Below are 21,202 nucleotides of genomic sequence, written 5' to 3' on the forward strand. Positions count from 1 at the left end.
GTCCATCACCTGCCTCTTTTAAAAAAATATTTGTTTTTTTTTTTTTTTTTTTTTTTTTTACGCCAGAGCACTGCTCAGCTCTGGCTTATGGTGAGAGGGATTGAACCTGGGACTTCAAAGCCTGCGGCATAAAAGTCTCTTTGCATAACCATTATGCTATCTACCTCCCCCCCCCTTATTTGGTATAGAGAGAAGCTGAGAGGGGAGGGGGAGATAGACCCTGCTTCCGTCATGAAGCTCCCCCCATCCCCTGCCGCCCCACTTCCCTGCAGGTGGGGACCAGGGGGTTGAACCTGGGTCTGTGCACACTGTTACATGTGTGCTTAACCAGGTATGCCAGCACCTGTCCCCTGCCTCTTTAAAATTTATTTTGGATAGAGACAAATTTAATGTCATTACAATTTGTTACTTATTTATTGGAAAGAGACAGAGAGACACCTGCAGCCCTGCTTCACTGCTAGTGAGTCTTCCCCCTGCAGGTGGGGACTGGGAGCTTGAACCCGGGTCCTTGTGCATATAGTAACGTGTGCTCAACTAGGCGCACCACCACTCAACTGCTTGTTTTTCTGTTTTCCTATTTTCTGTTGAGAGACCAAGTCAGAGAAAGGAGACACCTCAGCACAGCTCCACCACCCATGGAACTTTACACCCCCTCCCATGTGGTGCCAGGGCTCGAACCCCAGGCCTCATGCGTAGCAAGACCCTGGCTGTATCTGCTGAGCCGTGTCCTGACACCACTCCCATCGTTCCCCTGGGGCCTTTTCCTATCTGTTCTTCCTTCTGTCCATCCATCATGCTCATCTGACCCTGCTGGCCCCCTGCCTCCACCCCAGGGTCCAGCTCTTGTCTGTCTGTCTGTCTCTCACCATGTTTGTGAGCCAAGTCTAAGGGAGGAGCCATGTGTGGCCTGGGCTGCAGCTGCCCCCCACGCCCACCTGGCACCTGGGGGCTTCTGGCTGCCCTGCCCAGCACACCCGGCCCTGGGGGATGGCATCCGGAACCTGCCCCCCACCTCCACCCTCAGGTGTGAAAACCGAAGCCACCCCACCCCTGCCCCAGGCCCCGGCTCAGTGTTGAGCGTGGCTATGACAGCCCTGCCCCTTGGTTTTCTAGAATATACCAGCCGTCCCGCCAGGCACCAAGGACCCCGTGTGGAGGATGAGTCATACAGAGGCTTCGCCCACACTGTGTGGGAGCAGGGCCAGAGCTGTGACCCTTGGGGGCGTCCCCTCCTGAGCCTGGGGCCCTGATCACCCCCCTCACAGCCTGCCCGTGCACTCAGTGCTCTGCACCCTGATGTCCACGGGCTTGGAGCATCTTGGGAGCCCCCAAGAGGCTGGAGTGGGGAATCTCAGTTTTCTGTTGTTGATACATATACATATACATATACATATATTTTTTAATTGGATAAAGAGAGAAATTGAGAAAAGATGGGGGGATAGAGGAGAGAGGCAGAAACACCCACAGCCCTGCTTCACCATTTGTGAAGCTTTCCCCCTGCAGGTGGGGACCTGGGGCTTGAGCCTGGGTCCTTGCACACTGTAATGTGTGCACTCAACCAGATGCACCACCGCCTGGCTCCTCATCTCAGCTTTTTAATTCACATTTCAGAGGGTTCTGGGATCATCTACATGGCTTGACTCCCCTGCGTACACACCTTGGGCCGGGGGCGGGGGGAGGGGCAGACCCAGCATGCTCCATGCTCTCCCATCCTCCAATCTGGGCCTCCACGTGAGAGGCAAGCCACAGCAGGAAGTGGCCACTGGGCACTGGGCCAGGTTGGGAGGAAGTGGCAGGTTCATGGGCGAAGGGCGCCCTCAGGCCACCCACTGGCCAGTCCAGCAGCAAACTTGCTCAGAGAGTGGAGGTAGCAGGCCTGGGGCAGCACAGCGGGGAGGCAGCAGAGTCGGGGTTCAGTCTGGGATTCATGGGCCCCCTGATATTTGCCCCACCCAAGGCCACCGCGGACATGTGACATTGCCCATCCTTGGGCCCACGAAGATGACACAGGACAAGGACTCCATGTGACTCCCCGAGGCAGCGTCCGGGGAGCACTGTGACAACCAGGTCGGCCCCGGGGGGTGGGGGGACCCAGGGCTTCAGGCTACACACCCCACCCACCCAGCTTCCCGCTAGCTGCCTGGGTCCCCAGGGCTGGGGGGCAGAGGGGCCATGACCACCCACTGGCGGAGGTAGCTCCTGGGGGGACCCTCATCTGGGGGTCCTGGAAAGTCACCGTCCACAGGGCTGCCGCAGTCGGAGCCAGAGAAGCCGCTGTCGAAGGTGTCCATGTCCAGGGAGGGTGGGGAGCCCACCTGGGCCACAGGGGGACTCTCAGGCCCTCCCAGTGCACCCCCCAACACGACGGGGCTGCCCCCCAAGATACAGGTCATCAGGGTGGACCCCGGGCCCACGTCCAAAGCCAGCGCAGGGTAGCCATTGTCCTCACAGGCACCATCCACCATCACTGTGTCAATGGACACCAGCCCGTATGGCCGCTCCTCCTCGGGGCTGCAGGCCCAGCTGTCCATTGGGGGGCTCGGCTCTGGCTCTGGGGGGCCATCCTGTTCTGGGTCTCTGGGCTCAGGGGGCGCCTTGGGGCCTGGCGGGGGACAGCTGGCCATCTCCAGGGTGGCGGGCAGCACCAGGTTCCAGGTGCCCAGCTCCAGGCTGGAGGCGGTGAAGGGTGTGCCCACCCATTTCTGGGGGAAAGAGAGACGGGTCACGCTGGGGTGCTGACAGACAGAGACTCCACAACACCCAGTACACAAGAGTCCAAGAGGTGGGGATGGCAGCTCCCATCTGGACCCCTCCCTAAGCCCAGGAGGCTGACTCCTGGCTCTAGTGCCCCCTCCACCAGTTTGGCTTCCTGGGTTAGGAGATGTTGTAATTAATTCATTCATCCCTTTATTTTTAGGCCTTTCCCATGGGAGTTTTTCTGTTTGGTCTGTTTTTCTAACTCTTTGCAGGTGACACAACTTTGGGGTAGGCCTGGCTGAGACCTGGGTTTCTGGGCCTGCAGGGTAGGAACTTGGGGTGCTCTGAGAAGGGGCTGGCATTCCAGAGGTTCAGCCAGGGTGGGGGTGGTGGCACTCACCTTGAAGTCCCCGCTGTGGTTTGAGTACAGGGGCTGGAAGAACCACTCCGGGCTGGGCACCTGCAACCATGCCTTCTTACACAGCCTGGGGAGGGGGTGCAGAGTGAGCTCCCTCCCTCCCCCGTCCCCCCCGAAAATAATAATAAAAAAGCCTCTCCGAGGCTCCCCTAATTGGTCCTCAGGGAAGCCTGGCTTCTGACTCTGCCCTTGCCACACCTCACATCTCTGAAGCTTCACGGAGTGTAAGGCCCCACCTGAACCCCCACTTCCTCATCTGTGGTTGGGGGTGATGCTGGATGCTCCCCAGGGCTGGGGGGCTGTCAGGCTCATATTATCTTGTAGTCCTCCCCCACCCCAGCCCCTAAAGAGACTGTCTGCATGGAGATGCACCCAGGGAGCCAGGTTTGCAGACGGTAAGCCGGGGCTCCCCAAACAGCGGCTGCGCTCCCTGCGTCCACCAGGGTGCGCGCACACCGCGCGGTCAGCAGCAGCCCACAGGGCTCAGCGGCGCAGCTACTCTCTGGGCAGAGGGGCTGCAGGGAGGCAGGTGGGGGCAGGAGATTGCGGGGGCTCCCACCACCCCCCTCACCCCCGCCCGGCTGGGCGAGCATTCAGATCCTCCCCCCTCCTCCCTTTTTTCTTTTTAAACCTTTTATTAAAATTATCTTTTCAGAAACAGAAGGATGAGTATGGGATGATCTCACCCTCAGGCAGAAGTTGAAAAACAAGATCAGAAAAGAAAACACAAGTAGAACCTGTACTGGAATTGGCGTATTGCACCAAAGTAAAAGACTCTGGGGTGGGTGGGTGGGGAGAATACAGGTCCAAGAAAGATGACAGAGGACCTAGTGGGGGTTGTATTGTTATATGGGAAATTGGGAAAATGTGATGCATGTACAAACTATTGTATTTACTGTGGAATGTAATCCCCCAATAAAGAAACTTTAGAAAAAAATTATCTTTATCAGAAACAGCCAGAAGTTAAGAGAGAGAGAGAGAGAAACAGACACCTGCAACCCTACTTCACCACTGGTGAAGCTTCCTCCCCGCAGGTGGGGACTGGGTGGGGGCTTGAACCCGGGTCCTTGTACATTGTAATGTGTGCACTCAACCAGGTGCGCCACTACCTGGCACCCCTCCCCCCACTTCCTAACAGTGACCAGGGTTTGATGGCTCAGTTTCCCAGCTGTCAAAGGGAAGAGAGTGCCTTGTCTCAGACCCACAGGGCGGCTGGGAGGGTTAGGATGCACTCTGAGCTGCTTCTGGCTTCTGTCACCATCACTGTCCCCCGCCCCCAGGGCCCCCGCACCCTATGCCCCTCCAAAGCCCCCAGGCCTACCCCCCAGGGCCTCCCAAGCCCCCTAGACCCCTCAAGTACGCTAGACCCCCAGTCCCCTTAGACCCTCAGGCCCACTAGGCCTCTAGAGGCCCCCAGGCCCCCTAGACCATCAGGTTCCCCCAGACTCTCAGGACCCCAGAACCTCCCCTCCAGCCCCTGCAGCTCCCCTAGGCCCCTAGGCCCCCAGGCCCCCTAGACCATCAGGTTCCCCCAGACTCTCAGGCCCCCTAGAACCTCCCCTCCAGCCCCTGCAGCTCCCCTAGGCCCCCAGGCCCTTAGACCATCAGGTTCCCCCAGACTCTCAGGCCCCCTAGAACCTCCCCTCCAGCCCCTGCAGCTCCCCTAGACCCCCAGGCCCCCTTAGACTCCTCACACCCACAAGCCCGCTAGGTCACCTAGGTGCCTAGACACCAGGGCCCCCAAGGCCCCTTAGACCTGCCAGCCTCCCCAGCCCCACCCCCAGGTTCCCTGGGCCCCCTGACCTCCCAAGCCCCCCACCCCTGGCCCCTGCCCTGGCCCTGGCCTCACCTCCAGGGCAGGTGGATCTTCAGGGCCAGGAGCACCAGGGCGGGGAGGAGCACCACCAGGAGGAGGTAGAGACGCCAGTCTCCCTTCAGCTCTGGGGGAGGGGGAGGCACGAGCGGTGGGGCGGGGAGCTCCAAGCCTGAAAGACCCGGGTTCAAATCCCGCTCCCCACCCCCTGGAGTGATGGCACCCTCTCTGGGCCTGGGTTTGCTGCAGTGCGGGGGGTGGGGTGGGTGCTAAGTCGTCATGGGGTGCGGGTGGAGGTCACAGGGGCTCCGGGAGGAGCTGGGGGCCACCCCGCGCACCCCACCCACCTGCGGGCTGTGAGTGGAAGGCTGCTGGCGGGCTCCACTCGCTCCAGCTGCCCCGCAGGAAGGCATCCGGCCCGGCCCGCAGGCGCAGCGAGAAGCGGGAGCCTCCCGGGAACTCGCTCGCAGGCAGCGACACGGCCCTGGAGTCCACGGAGACCAGCTTGGTGCGGGGCTGCTGCGGTCAGGGGTCAGGGGTCAGGGCACCCCACCCTGCCCAGCCACCACCCTCACCTCCACCCTGAATCTGGGGACCCTCCAGCTGGCCTGTGATGTTGGGGAGAGCCTAACATCTTATTATCCACTGGCCACCGCATGGCTGCTATAAGAGGGAGTTACTGCGGGGAGCCAGAGAACCTGGGGGACCCCCCCCCAAGTGGTTGATCCCAGATGTGGACACAAAGGGGTTCCTTCAAACGGGGCCTCTCCACAGCGACCCCTTTCTGGAAGCTTCCAGATGCAGGCAACAAAAAAGGGAATAAACAAATATTTTTTTTAAAAAATTAAACTTCTGGAAGCCCTCGAGTGGGGAACTCCGCCTCTTTTTCTTTTTCTTTCTTTTTAAAAATTTATTTATTCCCTTTTGTTGCCCTTGTTGTTTTACTGTTGTAGTTATTATTGTTATCATCGTTGTTGGCTAGGACAGAGAGAAATGGAGAGAGGAGGGGAAGACAGAGAGGGGGAGAGAAAGATAGACACCTGCAGACCTGCTTCACCGCCTGTGAAGCGACTCCCCTGCAGGTGTGGGGGGGGCTCAAACCCAGATCCCTGTGCCATTTTTTTATTTTTTAACTTTTTTTCCCCCCTGGGCTAGGTGGTGGTGCACCTGGTTAAGCACTCACATTATACCATGCAAGGACCCAGGTTCAAGCCCCCCCCCATCCCCACCTGCAGGGGGGAGGGAAGCTTCAGGAGTGATGAAGCAAGGCTGCAGGTATCTCTCTTCCTCTCTGTCTCTACCCCTCCCATTTCAATTCCTTTCTGTCTCTATGCAATAGTAAATACAAGTATTTTTTTTTAAACATTTTCTTTTCGGGCTGGGGAAATAAGATAATGTCTGTGCAAAAGTCTTATGCTTGAGGCTCTGAGGTCCCAGGTTCAGTCCCCAGCACCACCGTCAGCCATGGCTGAGCATGCTCTGGTCTCTGTGTCTTTCTCTGTATCTCTTCTTAAAAAATAGTTTTAAAATGTTTCAAATATATAGTTTTTTTTTTCTTTTTCTTTTTTTCATTTGTTTTGGATAGAGGCAGAGAGAAATTGAGAGGGAAAGAAGCCAGAGGTGGCTGGGCAGTAGCACACCTGCATGAGCGCATGTTATTATCTTCAAGGACCCAGGTTCAAGCCCCTGGTCCCCACCTGCAGGGGGGAAGCTTCACGAGTGGTGAAGCGGAGCTGCAGGGGTCTCTCCCTCCCTCTCCCCCTTCCCTATCAAGTTCTGTCTCTACCCAATAATAAATAAAATGTTTAAAATGGAAACAGAGTCATAAGGATCCCGGTTCGAACCCCCGGCGCCCCACCTGCAGGGGAGTCGCTTCACAAGTGGTGAAGCAGGTCTGCAGGTGTCTGTCTTTCTCTCCCCCCTCTGTCTCCCCTCCTCTCTCCATTTCTCTCTGTCCTATCCAACAACAATGACAGCAACAACAATAATAATAACCACAACAATGATAAAAAACAAGAAGGGCAACAAAAGGGTAAAAAATGGCCTCCAGGAGCAGAGGATTTGTGGTGCAGGCACTGAGCCCCAAAATAAACCTGGAGGCAAAAAAAAAAAAAGGAGACAGAGAGACACCTGCAGCACTGCTTCACCGCTCATGAAGCTTCCCACTCCCACAGGGTGGGGGGACAAGGGGACTTGAACCCGGGGACTTGAACCCTTGTCCTTGAGCATGATGGCATGTGTGCTTTAGCAGATGCACCACCGCCCGGCCCCAAGTGGGAACCCCTCCTTTCTCTCGTCACACTAGAGGATGGAACATTCCAGAACCTTGGGCTGGGACTGTGCTCAGTTGGGGGCTGTTCTGGAACTCCTGGGGTCTGAACAAAGAATGCCTCTCGGCTCTCCCTGGGCAAGGTCCCTCTGCACTGGACTCGCTCAGTTGTGGACACTTCCGGAACCCTTCTACTCCAGCTGTTCCTGAGCAGGGGAGAAGGTTCTAGAAGCCCCCTGCTCCCCGCCCCACTTGGAATGGAGTGGAACCTGGACAAGTGCCAGTCCTTCCCCTCTGCCTGTGGGGAGCAGGGCTGGGCAGGGGAGAAGACAAGGGGGAAAGGAAGGGGGACCCCCACCCTGGGCTTCTCCCCCTCCTCACCCGAGCCCAGAGGTCACCCTGGTTCCAGTACTGCAGCTGGAACTGTAGTTTTCCCTTCAGCATGGCCGTGTCCAGGGCGTCGTAGTCGGTGCTCCAGGTGACTGTGTAATCTCCCGCGGGGGCCGGTACCACCGACACGTTGAAAGGGGGTGAGGGCCTGACTGAAAGGGAGAGGTGGGAAGTGGAGCCGGGTGGGGTTTCCCCACTGCCCAGAGAGTCAGAGACCCACCAAAGATGCGGTGGGGGCTAGGAACCATGAGGGACTGTGGGTGGTGCCCCCATCCCTCCAGCCTCAGTTTACCCAAATGGACCTTTAGATTGGGGTGGGGTGCTCTGATTCTTTCTCTCTTTAATAAGTCTTTCTTTAAATAGAAATTCAAACTTGGACAGAAACACTCTCAAATGCTCACTAGAGCCACGAATCTAGACTTTAAATGTAATTTGTTGCTGTGATCATTATTTACCAGAGCCCTGCTCCGCTTATGGTGGTGCTGGGGATCGAACCTGGGACCTTTGGTGCTTCAGGCAGGAGAGTCTTTTTTTGCAGAACCACTGGACTGTTTCCACAGCCCCAGTTTTTGCTTTCACCTCTCATGTTCTTTCTTTCAGTCACCTTCATTAACTGTCTGTATCTTTGTCTCTGTCTCTATGTCTCTCTCTCTCTGCCAGAATACCACACAATTCTACCTGTGGTGCCAGGGACCAAGCATGGGACCTCATGGCTGCCAAGACAGCTCATCTGACAGGGCACCCACCTCCCCAGGCCCATGGCCCAGGTTCCAGTCCACATGGTAGCCAGGGACACTTCAGCACAGGGGGCTTCTCCCTCTCTGTCTCTGTCTCATCTTTCTTCTTCTTTTTGTTTTTCATATTTATTTATTTTCCCTCTTGTTGCCCTTTTTTGTTTTTCATTGTTGTTGTAGTTATTATTGTTGTTGTTACTGCTGTCATCATTGTTGGCTAGGACAGAGAGAAATGGAGAGAGGAGGGGAAGACAGAGATGGGGAGAGGAAGACAGACACCTGCAGACCTGCTTCGCCGCCTGTGAAGCGACTCCCCTGCAGGTGGGGAGCCGGGGGCTCGAACCGGAATCCTTAACGCCAGTCTTGCACTTGGCGCCACTTGCGCTTAACCCACTGCACTACCGCCCGACTCCCCTGTCTCATCTTTCTATAGATATGAAAAAGCAAGTCTGGGCAGGGACATCACTTGAGTGTGAGACCCCTTGTTGGTCTCTCTCTCTCTTACACACACACACACACACACACACACACACACATACACACAGGAGCCCCGGGTCCTGGAGGGGACACTCACTATTCTGGGACAGCTGGAAGCTGCCACACTCCTGGGAGAGGCCACCGGGCTCCTCAGTCATGTTGACACTGAACTCATCATCGGCCATGAAGACAGTCACATCCATGTGACACGTGTACTCTGTGTGTGTGGCGTTGCTGGTGGATGGGTGCAGGAGGCAGGAGGTGACCTCGTCCTCCAGCTCTCCATACTGGTCCTGCCTGTGGGGACAGAGGGTCACAGCTGGCAGCCTGGCGGGGGTGCGTGGGGAGAGTGGGGCTCAACACAGGGACAGGACAGAAGCCAGGGTCCGAGCTGAGAGCCACTGGGCCAGCCAGCTCTGTCCTGGGACGGTGTCCTGGAAGAGGACACCACAATACCGAAGCTTCCTCCAGTGCCGTGAGGGCCAGCTAAACCTTTCTTTTTCTCTCTTTCACCTATTTATTTATCTATTTATTTATTTATTTATTTATGTATAGAACAGAGTGCTGCTCAGTTTTGGCTTGTAGTAGTATTGGGGATTGAACCTAGGACTTCTGAGCCCCAGGCAGGAGAGAGTCTTTTTTTTTTTTTTTTATTCCCTTGTGTTGCCCTTGTTGTGTTATTGTTGTAGTTATTATTGTTGTTGTCGTTGTTGGATAGGACAGAGAAAAATGGAGAGGGGGGGAAGACAGAGAGGGGGAAAGAAGGACAGACACCAGCAGACCCGCTTCCCCGCCTGTGAAGCGACTCCCCTGCAGGTGGGGAGCTAGGGGCTCGAACCGGGATCCTTACACCAGTTCTTGTGCTTTGTGCCATGTGCACTTAACCCGCTGCGCTACTGGCTACCGTACGACTCCCCACTTACTGTTTCTATAACCCGCCTGTTACATACCAGGTGCAGCCCTGTCTGGCTTCCTGCGGCCCCATCCCAGCCCCACACTCTGAGGTTTTCCTAAGCGGTGCCCCCACCCCACCCCCCAGGGCTGGTGAGGCCCTGGCCACTTACCAGGTGACAGTGAGTGAGCTGGAGTGCAGGGTCCCCGTCTCTACAAGGCAGGTGACCGTCTGGTAGTAGTCAGTAAAGCAGCTGAGTTGTGGGCAGCCCCAGGCTGGGGAGTGAATGGGGGGACAGGTCTTGTTTAGGGGGGGCTGCCGGCCGCCCTCCCCGCCCCCAGCCCCCAAGGCCAGCCGCCCTCCCCGCCTGCAGACCACAGGGGCTACTCACCACCTTGGAGCATCAGTAGAAGCGACAGGGTGGCCCAGCCATTAGGCATGCTGGCTCCTGGGGCCTGGAAGAGAGAGAGGTTCTTTGAAAGAGGAGCCCAGGGCTGGGACCGGCCTCCCCCGCTGCCCTTCTGGGAGGCATGCCTCATGCTCTTGGATCTGGCAAAAACAAAATAAAAACAAAACCGAACTGAGGGCTAGGGAGATAGTATAATGGTTCTGCCAAAAGACTTCCATGCCAGAGGCACCGAAGGCCCCAGGTTCAATCCCTAGCACCACTAATAGCCAGAGCTGAGCAGTCTTCTGGATTAAAAAAAAAATAGAAAAGAAAGAAAGAAAAAGAAAAAAAAACAGAACAGAAGTTCAAAGTGCCCTAGATGCTCCCAAGAGCCCCTACCCCTTAGAAATGGCTGATTTTGGAACCAGGAAGTTGAGTGCACATGTTACCATGAGTAAGGACCTGGGTTCAAATCAAGCCTCCGCTCCTTAGCTGCAGGGGGGGAGCTTTACAAGTGGTGAAACAGGTCTACAGTTATCTGTCTGCCTCTCTCCATCTCTAGTTCTTCCCTCCTCAATTTCTTCCTGTGCCATCAAATAAATAAATGAATAAATATTTTTTTAAAAAGAAATGGCTGGTTTGTTCTGTGGACCTTCCCTTCCATCACACACACGCTGCTCCCATGTTTTTCCTGCTTGCTTATCATAGTCGCAAATCAGGGTCCACTTCAAAGGGAAGGGACACCTGCCCTCGAAAAGCTGTGACATCAGGAACTGAACTCAGGACCTTTAACCACTGGGCAACCTCCCAGGCTGTGTGGGCGGGAACTCTTCTGTAACCTTTTACATCTAAGCATGGAAGTACATCTTAGGTCTGTAAAGTAAAAAGTCAACAAAGGGGACTTCTATTCCTGGCTAAGATGGAGTAGCTGGTATCAGACTCACCCTCCTACAGGAAAAAAGGAGGAAGAGGAGGAGGAGGAAGAAAGAAAGAAAAAAAAAACTGCTAGGAGGCATGAGAGAAGCCATGTTAGTTTCTACTGAAGAGATCAGGAAGCTCGGGGCACCAGAGAAGGAGAAGATGTTACACTTCTGCACACAATTCCCCTCCCAGACTCCCCCACCCCCGTAATTTGCCAAGTTATTGAAAACAGGCTGCAGACCAAAAAAAAAAAAAAAACTTATCAGGAAGCATCTGGTGAAAGGGCAAAAAAATCTGAGAAGAGGTTTTTGACTCTTCCGAAATGTTGAAGAAAGAACTCGCATTCAAGGACCAGCGAGAAAGATGAGGCCTGGTATATACCCAGGAGGATCTGTGATTAGCGAGCAAGAAAAAAAAAAAATTCCTTTAATTTTTTTATTTTTAACTAATTTTATTCTTTTTTTTTTTTTACAAGACTTTGATTTATTATTGGATAGAGTCAGAGAGAAATTGAGAGGGGAGAGGGAGATAGAGAGGGAGAGAGGCAGAGAAACACCTGCAGCCCTGCTTCACCACTCATGAAGCTTTCCCCCTGCAGGTGGGGACAGGGGGCTTGAACCCCGGATCCTTGCACACTGTAGTGTGTGCAGTTATTCAGGTGTTCTACTGCCTGGTTCCTTTATTCTATTTTTTTTTAACTTGATAGGACTGAGAGAAATTGAGAGGAGAGGAGGAGATACAGTGGGAGAGAGAAAGACAGAGAGACACCTGCAGACCTGCTTCACTGCTTGTGAAACTTTCCCCTGCAGGTGGGGACCAGGGGCTTGAACCTGAGTCCTTGCTCATAGTAACATGTGTACACAACCAGGCATGCCGCTGCCTGGCCCTCATAATGTATCCTTTTTAAAATACTATTTTAATTTTGGGTTTATTTAATTTTATTAATGAGAGATGGAGAGAAAGGGAGAACACCAGAGCGTCACTTTGGTACATGTGATGCCTGGAATCAAAGTCAGAATGCCTTATCCATCACACAGCCTCCTGCATCTCAGTATGCAGTCACAGAAAAAAAAAGGGGGGAGGGGTGCTAAAACTTACACAGAATCTTAAAAGACGTTGAATAATCAAAGAGTCTTAAGGAAAAAAAAAAAGAACAAAGAAGCAGCCCTCACACTTCCTGACTTCAAAGCACAGCACCAGACTACAGCAGTCATAGCCAGCACTGATATGGACAGACAGACAGAGCAGGTGCAGGCTAGTTCTAGCAAACTAGAAGCAACGGCTTGTGTCAGAGGATCTTCCAATGGAGGGTGGGTTGGGAAGATAACACAATGATTATGCAAAAGACTTGCATGTCAGTCTAGGGCATCCTTGCTTGCTGTTCAGCCCCTGAGGGGCAACAGCAGTGGAGACCCACAGTTGTACATGGGTGACACTTAAGTTCACCTTCCTTCAGCATTCTTTTGGTTGACAAAACTCAGACCAGAGGTGGTGCTTCAACTGGGAGACTGCCGGACTGGTACCAGCTTCTCCCGAGTAGGGACGGAGTTTTAGGCCCAGGAATCTCTCCTTAAGTCCTTCTCTGTCCATAAGCCACATGTGTTTGTACTCACCTGTGGCTTGGTGGGTTCCTGGAATGATCCTAGTCTTGTGTTCTCAGGTGATCCTCTTAGCTATTCCTAAAACCTGGGAGAGCAAACCACAGCTGCAGTTACCTAGCCATACCTCCAGAAGTCCTGTGTGTATTCAGAATATAAACAGAACTCCTGCATCATGATAACAAAGTAAGCAAGAGGGAGTCGGGCGGCAGTGCAGTGGGTTAAGCACACGTGGTGCAAAGCACAAAGACCGGCGTCAGGATCCTGGTTGAAGCCCCTGGCTCCCCACCTGCAGGGGATTCGCTTCACAAGCGGTGAAGCAGGTCTGCAGGTGTCTGTCTGTCTCTCCCCCTCTCTGTCTTCCCCTCTTCTCTCCATTTCTCTCTGTCCTATCCAACACAACAACATCAATAACTACAACAATAAAACAACAAGGGCAACAAAAGGGAATAAATAAATATAAAATTTAAAAAAAAAACTACAAAGTAAGCAAGGAGTGAGTACCCCCCCATCCTCACCTGCAGGGGGAAAGCTTTGGTGAAGCTGTGCTGCAGGTGTCTGTCTCTTTCCCTTTCTAACTCCCTTTCCCTCTCAATTTCTGGTTGTCTCTATCCAACAAATAAAGACAACAAAACATTTTTAAAAAAGAAAAAAATAAGCAAAGAGCTCTGTTAAACCCCATCAAAGGGCATCAGCGATCCACAAGCCCTGGAGAGATGCTCAGTGTCACGCACTGTCAGGGCAATGCACACTGAATTATCATTTCATACCTCTCAGGAGGACTCCACTATCAGAAACAAGCAAACAGAAAGAAACAAAAAAACTTGGGAAGGATGCAGAAATGATACACTGTTGGAGGTGTGGAGAAACATCACAGAAGCTACAAGAAAGGTCACATTCACCTCCCAGGCCAACATGAAATAGGACTACTGTGTCACCCCAGCAATTTCATGCCCAGCTCTTAGCTCTGTACCCTAAAGAGCTGCATATAGAAGCTCAAGGTGGTATCTACAGACCCAACACAGTGCGTCACTCACAAGAGTCAAGAGGCGGGAGCAACTGGGTTCTCGCCTAAGGAGTGGGTCCAGAAAAATGCCATCCAGTGGCCCAGAAGGGGGTTCAGTGGATAGAGTGCTGGACTCTCAAAATCAAGGGCTTGAGTTTGAACTCCAGCATTGACGGTGACAGAACAATGCTCTGTTTCTCTCTCCTCTCCCCTCTTTCATCAATAAGTAAAGAAACTTAAAAAAAAAAAAAGGGAGTCGGGCGGTAGCACAGCGGGTTAAGTGCACGTGGTGCAAAGCTCAAGGACCAGCATAAGGATCCCGGTTTGAGCCCCTGAGGGAGTCGTTTCACAGGCAGTGAAGCAGGTCTGCAGGTGTCTGTCTTTCTCTCCCCCTCTCTGTCTTCCCCTCCTCTCTCCATTTCTCTCTGTCCTATCCAGCAACAACATCAATGACAACAATAATAACCACAACAATAAAACAACAAGGGTGACAAAAGGGAATAAATATTTTTAAAAATAACAAAAATAATAAAAATAATAAATAAATCAAAAGACAGGGGGAGCGGTTTCAGGTCCTGGTGCAAGATGGCAGAGGAGGACCTAGGCTGGAGGTGAATACATTTTGCAGAAGACTGAGGAATTTTACACATGTAACTGAAAAAAAAAATCAAAAGATTTGTGAAAGGGAGGAAAAAGGAAATGTGATCTCCACATACAATAAATTTTATCTTGTCTTAAAATAAAAAAGAGGAGGAAGGATCCCGGTTCGAGCCCCCGGCTCCCGACCTGCAGGGGAGTCGCTTCATAAGCGGTGAAGCAGGTCTGCAGGTGTCTGTCTTTCTCTCCCCCTCTCTGTCTTCCCCTCCTCTCTCCATTTCTCTCTGTCCTACCCAACAACAATGACATCAATAACAACAATAATAATAACCACAACAACGATAAAACAACAAGGGCACAAAAGGGGAAAAAAATGGCCTCCAGGAGCACTGGATTCGTGGTGCAGGCACCAACCCCCAGCAATTACCCTGGAGGCAAAATAAAAATAAAATCACTTAAAGGAGATTCCTCACATTACAGTGCGCAAGGACCTAGGTTCAAGCCCCTGGTCCCTACTTGCATGGGGAAAGTGTTACAAGTGGTGAAGCAGGGCTATCTCTCTCCCTCTCTCTAACTCCCCATCTCAATTTCTCTTTGTCTCTATCCAATAATAAATAAATTTTTTTTAAAAAGAGGAGATTCTCTTATATACTACTACATAGATGGGCTTTGAAGGTAGGATTCTAAGTGAAATAAATCTATCAACCTGAGGCTCCAAAAATGCAGGTTCAATCCCTGGCACCACCATAAGCCAGGGTTAAGCAGTTCTCTTGTAGTATGAGAAGAAGAAGGAGAAGGAGAAGGAGGAGGATGAGGAGGAGGAAGAGGTAGTGGTGGAAGATTAGGAGGAAGAGAAAGCATTTAATCCCTGAGAGAGAATTTCGGCAAAACCCCACATATATCATTTCAGACATCTAGAGAAATCTAACTCACAAAGTCAAGCAGCAGTTGCCAGGGGCCAGTGGAAGAGGAAACAAGGAAGAGTTCAAAGGGTACACAGTTTCAGACGTGTCAAAAGAAAAGTGCTTGAGCTCTGCGGTATCACGGCATGCGCGGTGTGAGCAGCCTTGTCTTGTGCACTTAAAAGTCGCTCAGATGGCGAGAAATAGCTGCTAGCTACCCAGTGAGAGCCAAGCCACTGGGCTTTGTACCCTGGCTGCCCTCAGGCTGTGGGGTGAAGCCCTCTGCAGACTTTACAGAAGCCAAGAGTGAAATTCCCCAGCTGGGGGGAGGGGAGGTGTGTGCGGTGGTGGACTGGGTTTAGCAACTGATTAAAAAAAAAATTGGGGGGAGTCAGGCGGTAGTGCAGCAGGTTAAGCGCACATGGCGCGAAGCACAAAGAGTAGTGTAAGGATCCTGGTTCGAGCCCCGGGCTCCCCACCTGCAGGGGTGTCGCTTCACAGGCGGTGAAGCAGGTCTGCAGGTGTCTTTCTCTCCCCTTCTTTGTCTTCCCCTCCTCTGTCCATTTCTCTCTGTCCTATCTAACAACAACGATATCAATAACAACAATAAAAAACAACGAGGGCAACAAAAGGGAATATAAATAAATACAATTTTTTTTTTAATTTGGGAGTGCAGCAGGCTAAAGACAGGTGGTGCAAAGCAGAAGGACTGGCGTAAGGTTCCTGGTTCGAGCCCCCGGCTCCCCACCTGTAGAGGGGTCGCTTTACAAGTGGTGAAGCAGGTCTGCAGGTGTCTGTCTTTCTCTCCCCTTCTCTGTCTTCCCCTCCTCTCTCAATTTCTATCCAACAACAATGACATCAATAACAACAATAATAACTACAACAATAAAACAACAAGGTTAACAAAAGAGAATAAATGAATATTTAAAAAAGTAAAAAAAGCTTTAAATTTTTAAAAATTAATTTGTTTATTGAATAGAGACAGACAGTAATCAAGAGGGATAAGAGAGAGATAGAGATAATGAGAGATATCTGCAGACCCGCTTCACTGCTCATGAAGCTTCCTCTTTGCAGGCGGGGACTGGGAGCTTGAACCCGGGTCTTTGCATATGGTAAGGTGTGCACTCTGCCAGGTGCACCACCCACCACCCGGCCTCTGGCAACTGATTTTTTTTCTGGGACTCTGGTTTAAACAGGATGCTAGTAAAGTTAGAGTGTGAAAGAGATACGCTATTTCTATACACCAAGAACATGAACAGAATGCAAATGACAAAACTGACGTCAAGATAAGCAATCAAATGTCCAAGAATGACATGACTTGAAGATGCTACACAGAAGTTTGCACGGCATCAGTGTGATCATTAGAGAAAGCCACAGAAAGACGGAGGGACCCTACTATGTTCACAACTTGAAATCTTTAATAATCTAGAGACGTCAGTTCTTAAACTGAACTAAAGTTTCAACGAAACCTCAAGGTTCAATTCTTTGGCAGAAATGAATAAACAAGTTCTAACACTCTAGGAGAGATCTCAGCCAAGGGTTGGGAATAGTCGAGACAAGCTCGAAAAACAGTATGGAATTTATTGGATGTTATTGCAAGGAAAGACAACAGGACCATGGGAAAGAGGCAGCCTGGGAGATGGAGCAGTAAGTCCTGTGTTGGACTCACAAGCATGAGGTCCTGAGTTTAAGCCCAACCGTCATGTGTGCCAGAGTGATGCTTTGGTTTTCTTTCTCTTCTTTTCCCGCTAATGAATAAATGCACAAACCATAAGAAGGAGAAGGAAAAGGAGGGAGAGGAGAAGGAGAGGAGGAGGAGAAGGAAAAAGGGAAGGAGAAGAAAGAAGGGTCTAGAAATAGACTCACATTAGCCACTTGACTTTCAACAAAGGCCCCCCACAGCAAAGTCCCAGGGGGAGAAAATGTTACGATGATGATACATTAACCAGACATCCATGTGGAAAACACCCTCTGCTTCTCCACTTTCCTCACCCACCAAAAATAGATCCCCAATACAATCCACACCACAAGCATCTAGAAAAACGAAACAAAGGATAATATTTTCACCACCTTAGGGCAGACTGGACTTCTTAAATAGCATAAAGAAAGAGGCTGGGGGCTGGGCAGTGGCGCAGCCAGTTAAGCTCACATGGCGCTAAGTGAAAGGATCCCGGTTCCCCAGTTTGAGCTCCCGGATCCCCACCTGCGGGGAGGGGAGGGGGGAAGAGTTGCTTCACAAGTGGTGAAGCAGGTCTGCAGGTGTCTGTCTTTCTCTCCCCCTCTCTGTCTTCCCCTCCTCTCTCTATTTCTCTCTGTCCTATCCGACAATGAAAAATGGAAAAAAATTTCTACCAGGAGCAATGGATTCATAGTGTAGACACCAAGACCCAGGGGAAAGAAAGAAAGAAGAAGGAAGGAAGGAAGGAAGGAAGGAAGGAAGGAAGGAAGGAAGGGAGGAAGGAAAAGGGAAGGGAAGGAAGGGAAGGGAAGGAAGGGAAGGAAGGAAGGAAGGAAGGGAGGGAGGGAGAGAGGGAGGGAGAGAGGGAGGGAGGGGTTATGGTACACCTCATTTAAAAATTAAGATTTTTTTTTTTGAAAAAACATCAAAAGATTCCATTAATACTAGGGGGACAGCCCAGCACCAAAGCAAGGACTCTCCTGCCTGAGGCTCCAGAGGTCCCAGGTTCAATCCCTGGCAGCACTGTTAAGTCAGAGCTGAGCAGTGCTCTGATCTCTGTCTCTCTCATAAGAATAAATGAATATGGGCTAAGGAGACAGTACAATGGTTCTGCAAGATGACTTGTATGCCCAAAGCACTAAAACTCACAGGTTCAATCCCCAGGATCACCACAAACCAGAGCTGAGCTCTGATTAAACAAAAGCGAAAGAATAATATTTAAAAATATTCCAGTAAGAGAAAGAAAAAGGGAACTGTAACAGAGGAGGTTATATATAGTTATAAAACAGTCTTTCTTTCTCCCCTCTCTCTCTGTTTTTAATTTGATAAAACAAACCGGAATAGGGAGTCGGGCTGTAGCGCAGTGGGTTAAGCGCAGGTGGCGCAAAGCGCAAGGACCGGCATAAGGATCCCGGTTCGAACCCCGGCTCCCCACTTGCAGGGGAGTCGCTTCACAGGCGGTGAAGCAGGTCTGCAGGTGTCTATCTTTCTCTCCTCCTCTCTGTCTTCCCCTCCTCTCTCCATTTCTCTCTGTCCTATCTAACAACGACAGCAATAATAACGACAACAATAAAATAACAAGGGCAACAAAAGGGAATAAATAAATAAAATAAATATTAAAAAAAAGATAAAAAAAAGATAAAAAAAAAAAAACCGGAATAGAGAGGGGGAGGGAGAGAGACAGAGAGACACCTGCAGCCCTGCTCTACCACTCGTGAAGTGTCCTCCCTGTGGGTGGGGGACGGGGGCTTGAACCCAGGTCCGTGCAAATGACAACTCTCAACCCTATTTATTATTATTAGATTTTTTGTTGTTGTTGTTGTTGTAATCTCCTGGGATTCATAGTTCTGAGCCAATTCTTTTAGATGGAGAGACAGAGACAGAGAGAGGAGAGATATCAGAGCATCAAGGCTTCTTCCAGTGCAGTGGGGGGTGGGGTGCTGGTCCCTAGGTGCCACAGCAGATACACTACCCAGTGAACTATCTGGCCGGCCCTGGGTCCCTGCATCTCCCCCTCCCATTTCTCTAGCCTTTATCAGTTCCAAGGAGGGGGTGAGGTGGGGTGGGGTGGGGTGGGGTCTGGGGACAGAAAGTGAAAGCCCTTGGCTGTGGTCAAAGCAGAAGGGCCCTTCTCCCAGTGGGAGTGAGCAGCAGAGAGGTGGGTGAGACGGGACTCCCCAGAAGAGCCTGAGGGCAGAGCCCGCTGGTCCCCAGAAGGGGAAGTGTCAGCACCGGGACTTCCCGAGAGGGAACCCGGGAGCCAGGCCTCCAGGCTCAGCCCAGGGCTGCCAGGACGTCCGCCCACCGGCCTGCCCCTGCCCTCACTCTGTGACTCTCCATGGCTCCTCACGGCTATTCGCAGATGGACTCCTGACATCAGGACATCCCTGTGGGGTCTCTATTCATCCTCTGTCCTCTGCAGGGGGCATGTGCAGCCCTGGGCACTGGCTCATCTCCAGCATGATCATCTCCTCTGCACATCTCTGACCTCTGGGGGCTGAGTCACCCTTTCCCTGCCCTGTGGAGCACCCCCCCCCCCAGCAGGCAGGGCTCAGGGCTCCTCGCTCTTTGCTGAGGAGAAGTTCACCCTCCCAAGCCAGCTGTTGCCTAGCAGGTGCTGGGAACATCTGCTTCCCGGGGAACTGATCACAAGGGAGTGTCTATTGTCATCAGGGACTAATGGTAGAAGGGCTGGCAAGATAGCTCACCTAGGAGGGTGCCTGCACTGTCATGTACATGACCCGGGTTTGAGCTTGGCCTCCTACACATCAGGCATAGCTTTGGTGCTGTGGTATCTTTCCCTCTGTCTCCATGTCTCTCTGTCTCTATCTGAACATGACTGTCCAGCATGGTGAAGTCTTGGGAATGGAACAAGAAAAACACTCTCAGATTCAATCTGTACTTTTCAAAAAACTGGTTTATAAGAGGAAGAGAGAGACTGGCTATCAGAATATCACTTCGGCACATGTGATGCCAGGGATCAAACTCAGGACCTCTTGCTTGAGAGTCCAACACTATCCTCCGGCAGGTGGGGTTCAAAGCCTCCTTTCCTTCCCTGCCTTGATCTGGGGGCTGGAGCTGGTGGAGGTGGAGGAGCTGAGGGGGGCACAGCATGGCTGGGTGAGGTTGCCCACCCTGGTGAAGGCTGAAGGGGGCAGCCTGCTCCCTCTACCACCTCCCAGCCCACCCAAGTTGAATCTTTTTTTAAATTCCCTTCCTTCCTCCCTCCCTCCCTTCCTCCTTCCCTTCCTTCCTCCCTTCCTTCCTTCCTCTTTCTTCTATTTGACAGACACAGAAACATTGAGAGGGCAGGGGGAGACAGAGAGAAAGACTGATACCTGCAAATCTGTTTCACTACTCATGAAACCTCCCCCCTGCAGGTGGGAACTGGCGGCTTGAACCAGGATCCTTGCACATGGTAATGTGCAACCAGGTACACCATTGCCCGGCCTCCCAAGTTGTATCTCTGACTCCTCTTCCTTAAATTCAAGGCACAGAGGGACTGTTGTGGTTAATAAGGACACACGCCCCTGCTCCATCTTTCCACCTGCCGCTGGGCCTTTGCACTTGCTGTTCTCTCTGCCCTGAACTCTCTTCTTTTTTTTGCACTTCCCCCAAATTCTTGGGTTCCAGCTTCCATCTCACCTGGGTCTCCCAGGGGTCCTCAGCCACTCAGGCCCACAGCTGTCACCCCTGCCACCCTGACAGGAGGAGTGGAGTCTGCCTGTGCTCCTGGTCCTGTGCTCAGCCCTGCCGGCCTGTGCCCTAGACAGCAGTCTTCGGAGGAGGAGAGAAGAGGCAGAGGGCTGCCTGGAGGAGGCAACACCGGAGTGCAGTACTCAATGAATGGGGAATGAATGAAAAAGGCCAGGAGTCCCACCCCCGGAGTTTCAGTACCAGCTTCCTCCTGATCAGAGGAGCCTCCGTACCTGGGGCCTGGGAGAGGATCTGGAAAGGATGGTGACAAAGCCTCGGCGTCCTCTGGGGGTGGGCTCCTGTGGGCCCTGGAACACTGCTCCCCAGCCTCTGAACCTCAGTTTCCTCATGTTGGAGGGGGCTGTGCAGGGGGTGAGGTAGGTGCTGTAAGTAGTGGTGGGGTGCTCTCTCCTGGGCCTTGTCACTTCTTGTCCTAGGCCATGTCCCCTCTTGTTACCTCTCAGAGATTCCCAGGCTGGGTATCCCTCCCCACTGGCCTCCTCATCTGCCCCCCACCCTCCCCCACCAGCAGAGGGAGCAGGCTGCCCCTTCAGCCTTCACCAGGGTGGGCGACCTCACCCAGCCATGCTGTCCCCCCCCCCCCCCCAGCTCCTCCACCTCCACCAGCTCCAGCCCCCAGATCAAGGCTGGGAAGGAAAGGAGGCTTTGAACTCCGACAGCCTGAGGCCCCAAGCGGCCAGCCTGGCCAGGTCACAGTGGACCGGG

At 52.4% G+C, this 21,202-nt stretch overlaps 1 protein-coding gene across 6 annotated transcripts in view; it reads right to left on the minus strand.

The window, feature by feature from the left end:
* Positions 1–888: 888 nt before the first annotated feature.
* Positions 889–21,202, minus strand: part of IL21R (interleukin 21 receptor) — a 24,847-nt gene continuing 4,533 nt past the window's right edge. The window contains exons 2-12 of one of the 6 annotated variants that reach the window (XM_060172754.1): positions 20,710–20,837; positions 20,426–20,590; positions 12,613–12,685; positions 10,082–10,145; positions 9,863–9,965; positions 8,896–9,095; positions 7,579–7,739; positions 5,276–5,447; positions 4,965–5,100; positions 3,098–3,182; positions 889–2,702 (exon numbers count right to left, since the gene is read on the minus strand). In XM_060172754.1, coding sequence (XP_060028737.1) covers positions 2,133–2,702; positions 3,098–3,182; positions 4,965–5,100; positions 5,276–5,447; positions 7,579–7,739; positions 8,896–9,095; positions 9,863–9,965; positions 10,082–10,130 — 1,476 coding nt within the window. In that variant the 5' untranslated portion in view covers positions 10,131–10,145; positions 12,613–12,685; positions 20,426–20,590; positions 20,710–20,837 and the 3' untranslated portion in view covers positions 889–2,132. The remainder of the gene's footprint in view (positions 2,703–3,097; positions 3,183–4,964; positions 5,101–5,275; positions 5,448–7,578; positions 7,740–8,895; positions 9,096–9,862; positions 9,966–10,081; positions 10,146–12,612; positions 12,686–20,425; positions 20,591–20,709; positions 20,838–21,202) is intronic. The other 5 variants (XM_060172756.1, XM_060172755.1, XM_060172752.1 and 2 more) reach the window with 5 other exon arrangements.

This window comes from Erinaceus europaeus, chromosome 15 (genome assembly GCF_950295315.1).
Source record: "Erinaceus europaeus chromosome 15, mEriEur2.1, whole genome shotgun sequence".
Taxonomy (NCBI): Eukaryota; Metazoa; Chordata; class Mammalia; order Eulipotyphla; family Erinaceidae; genus Erinaceus; species Erinaceus europaeus.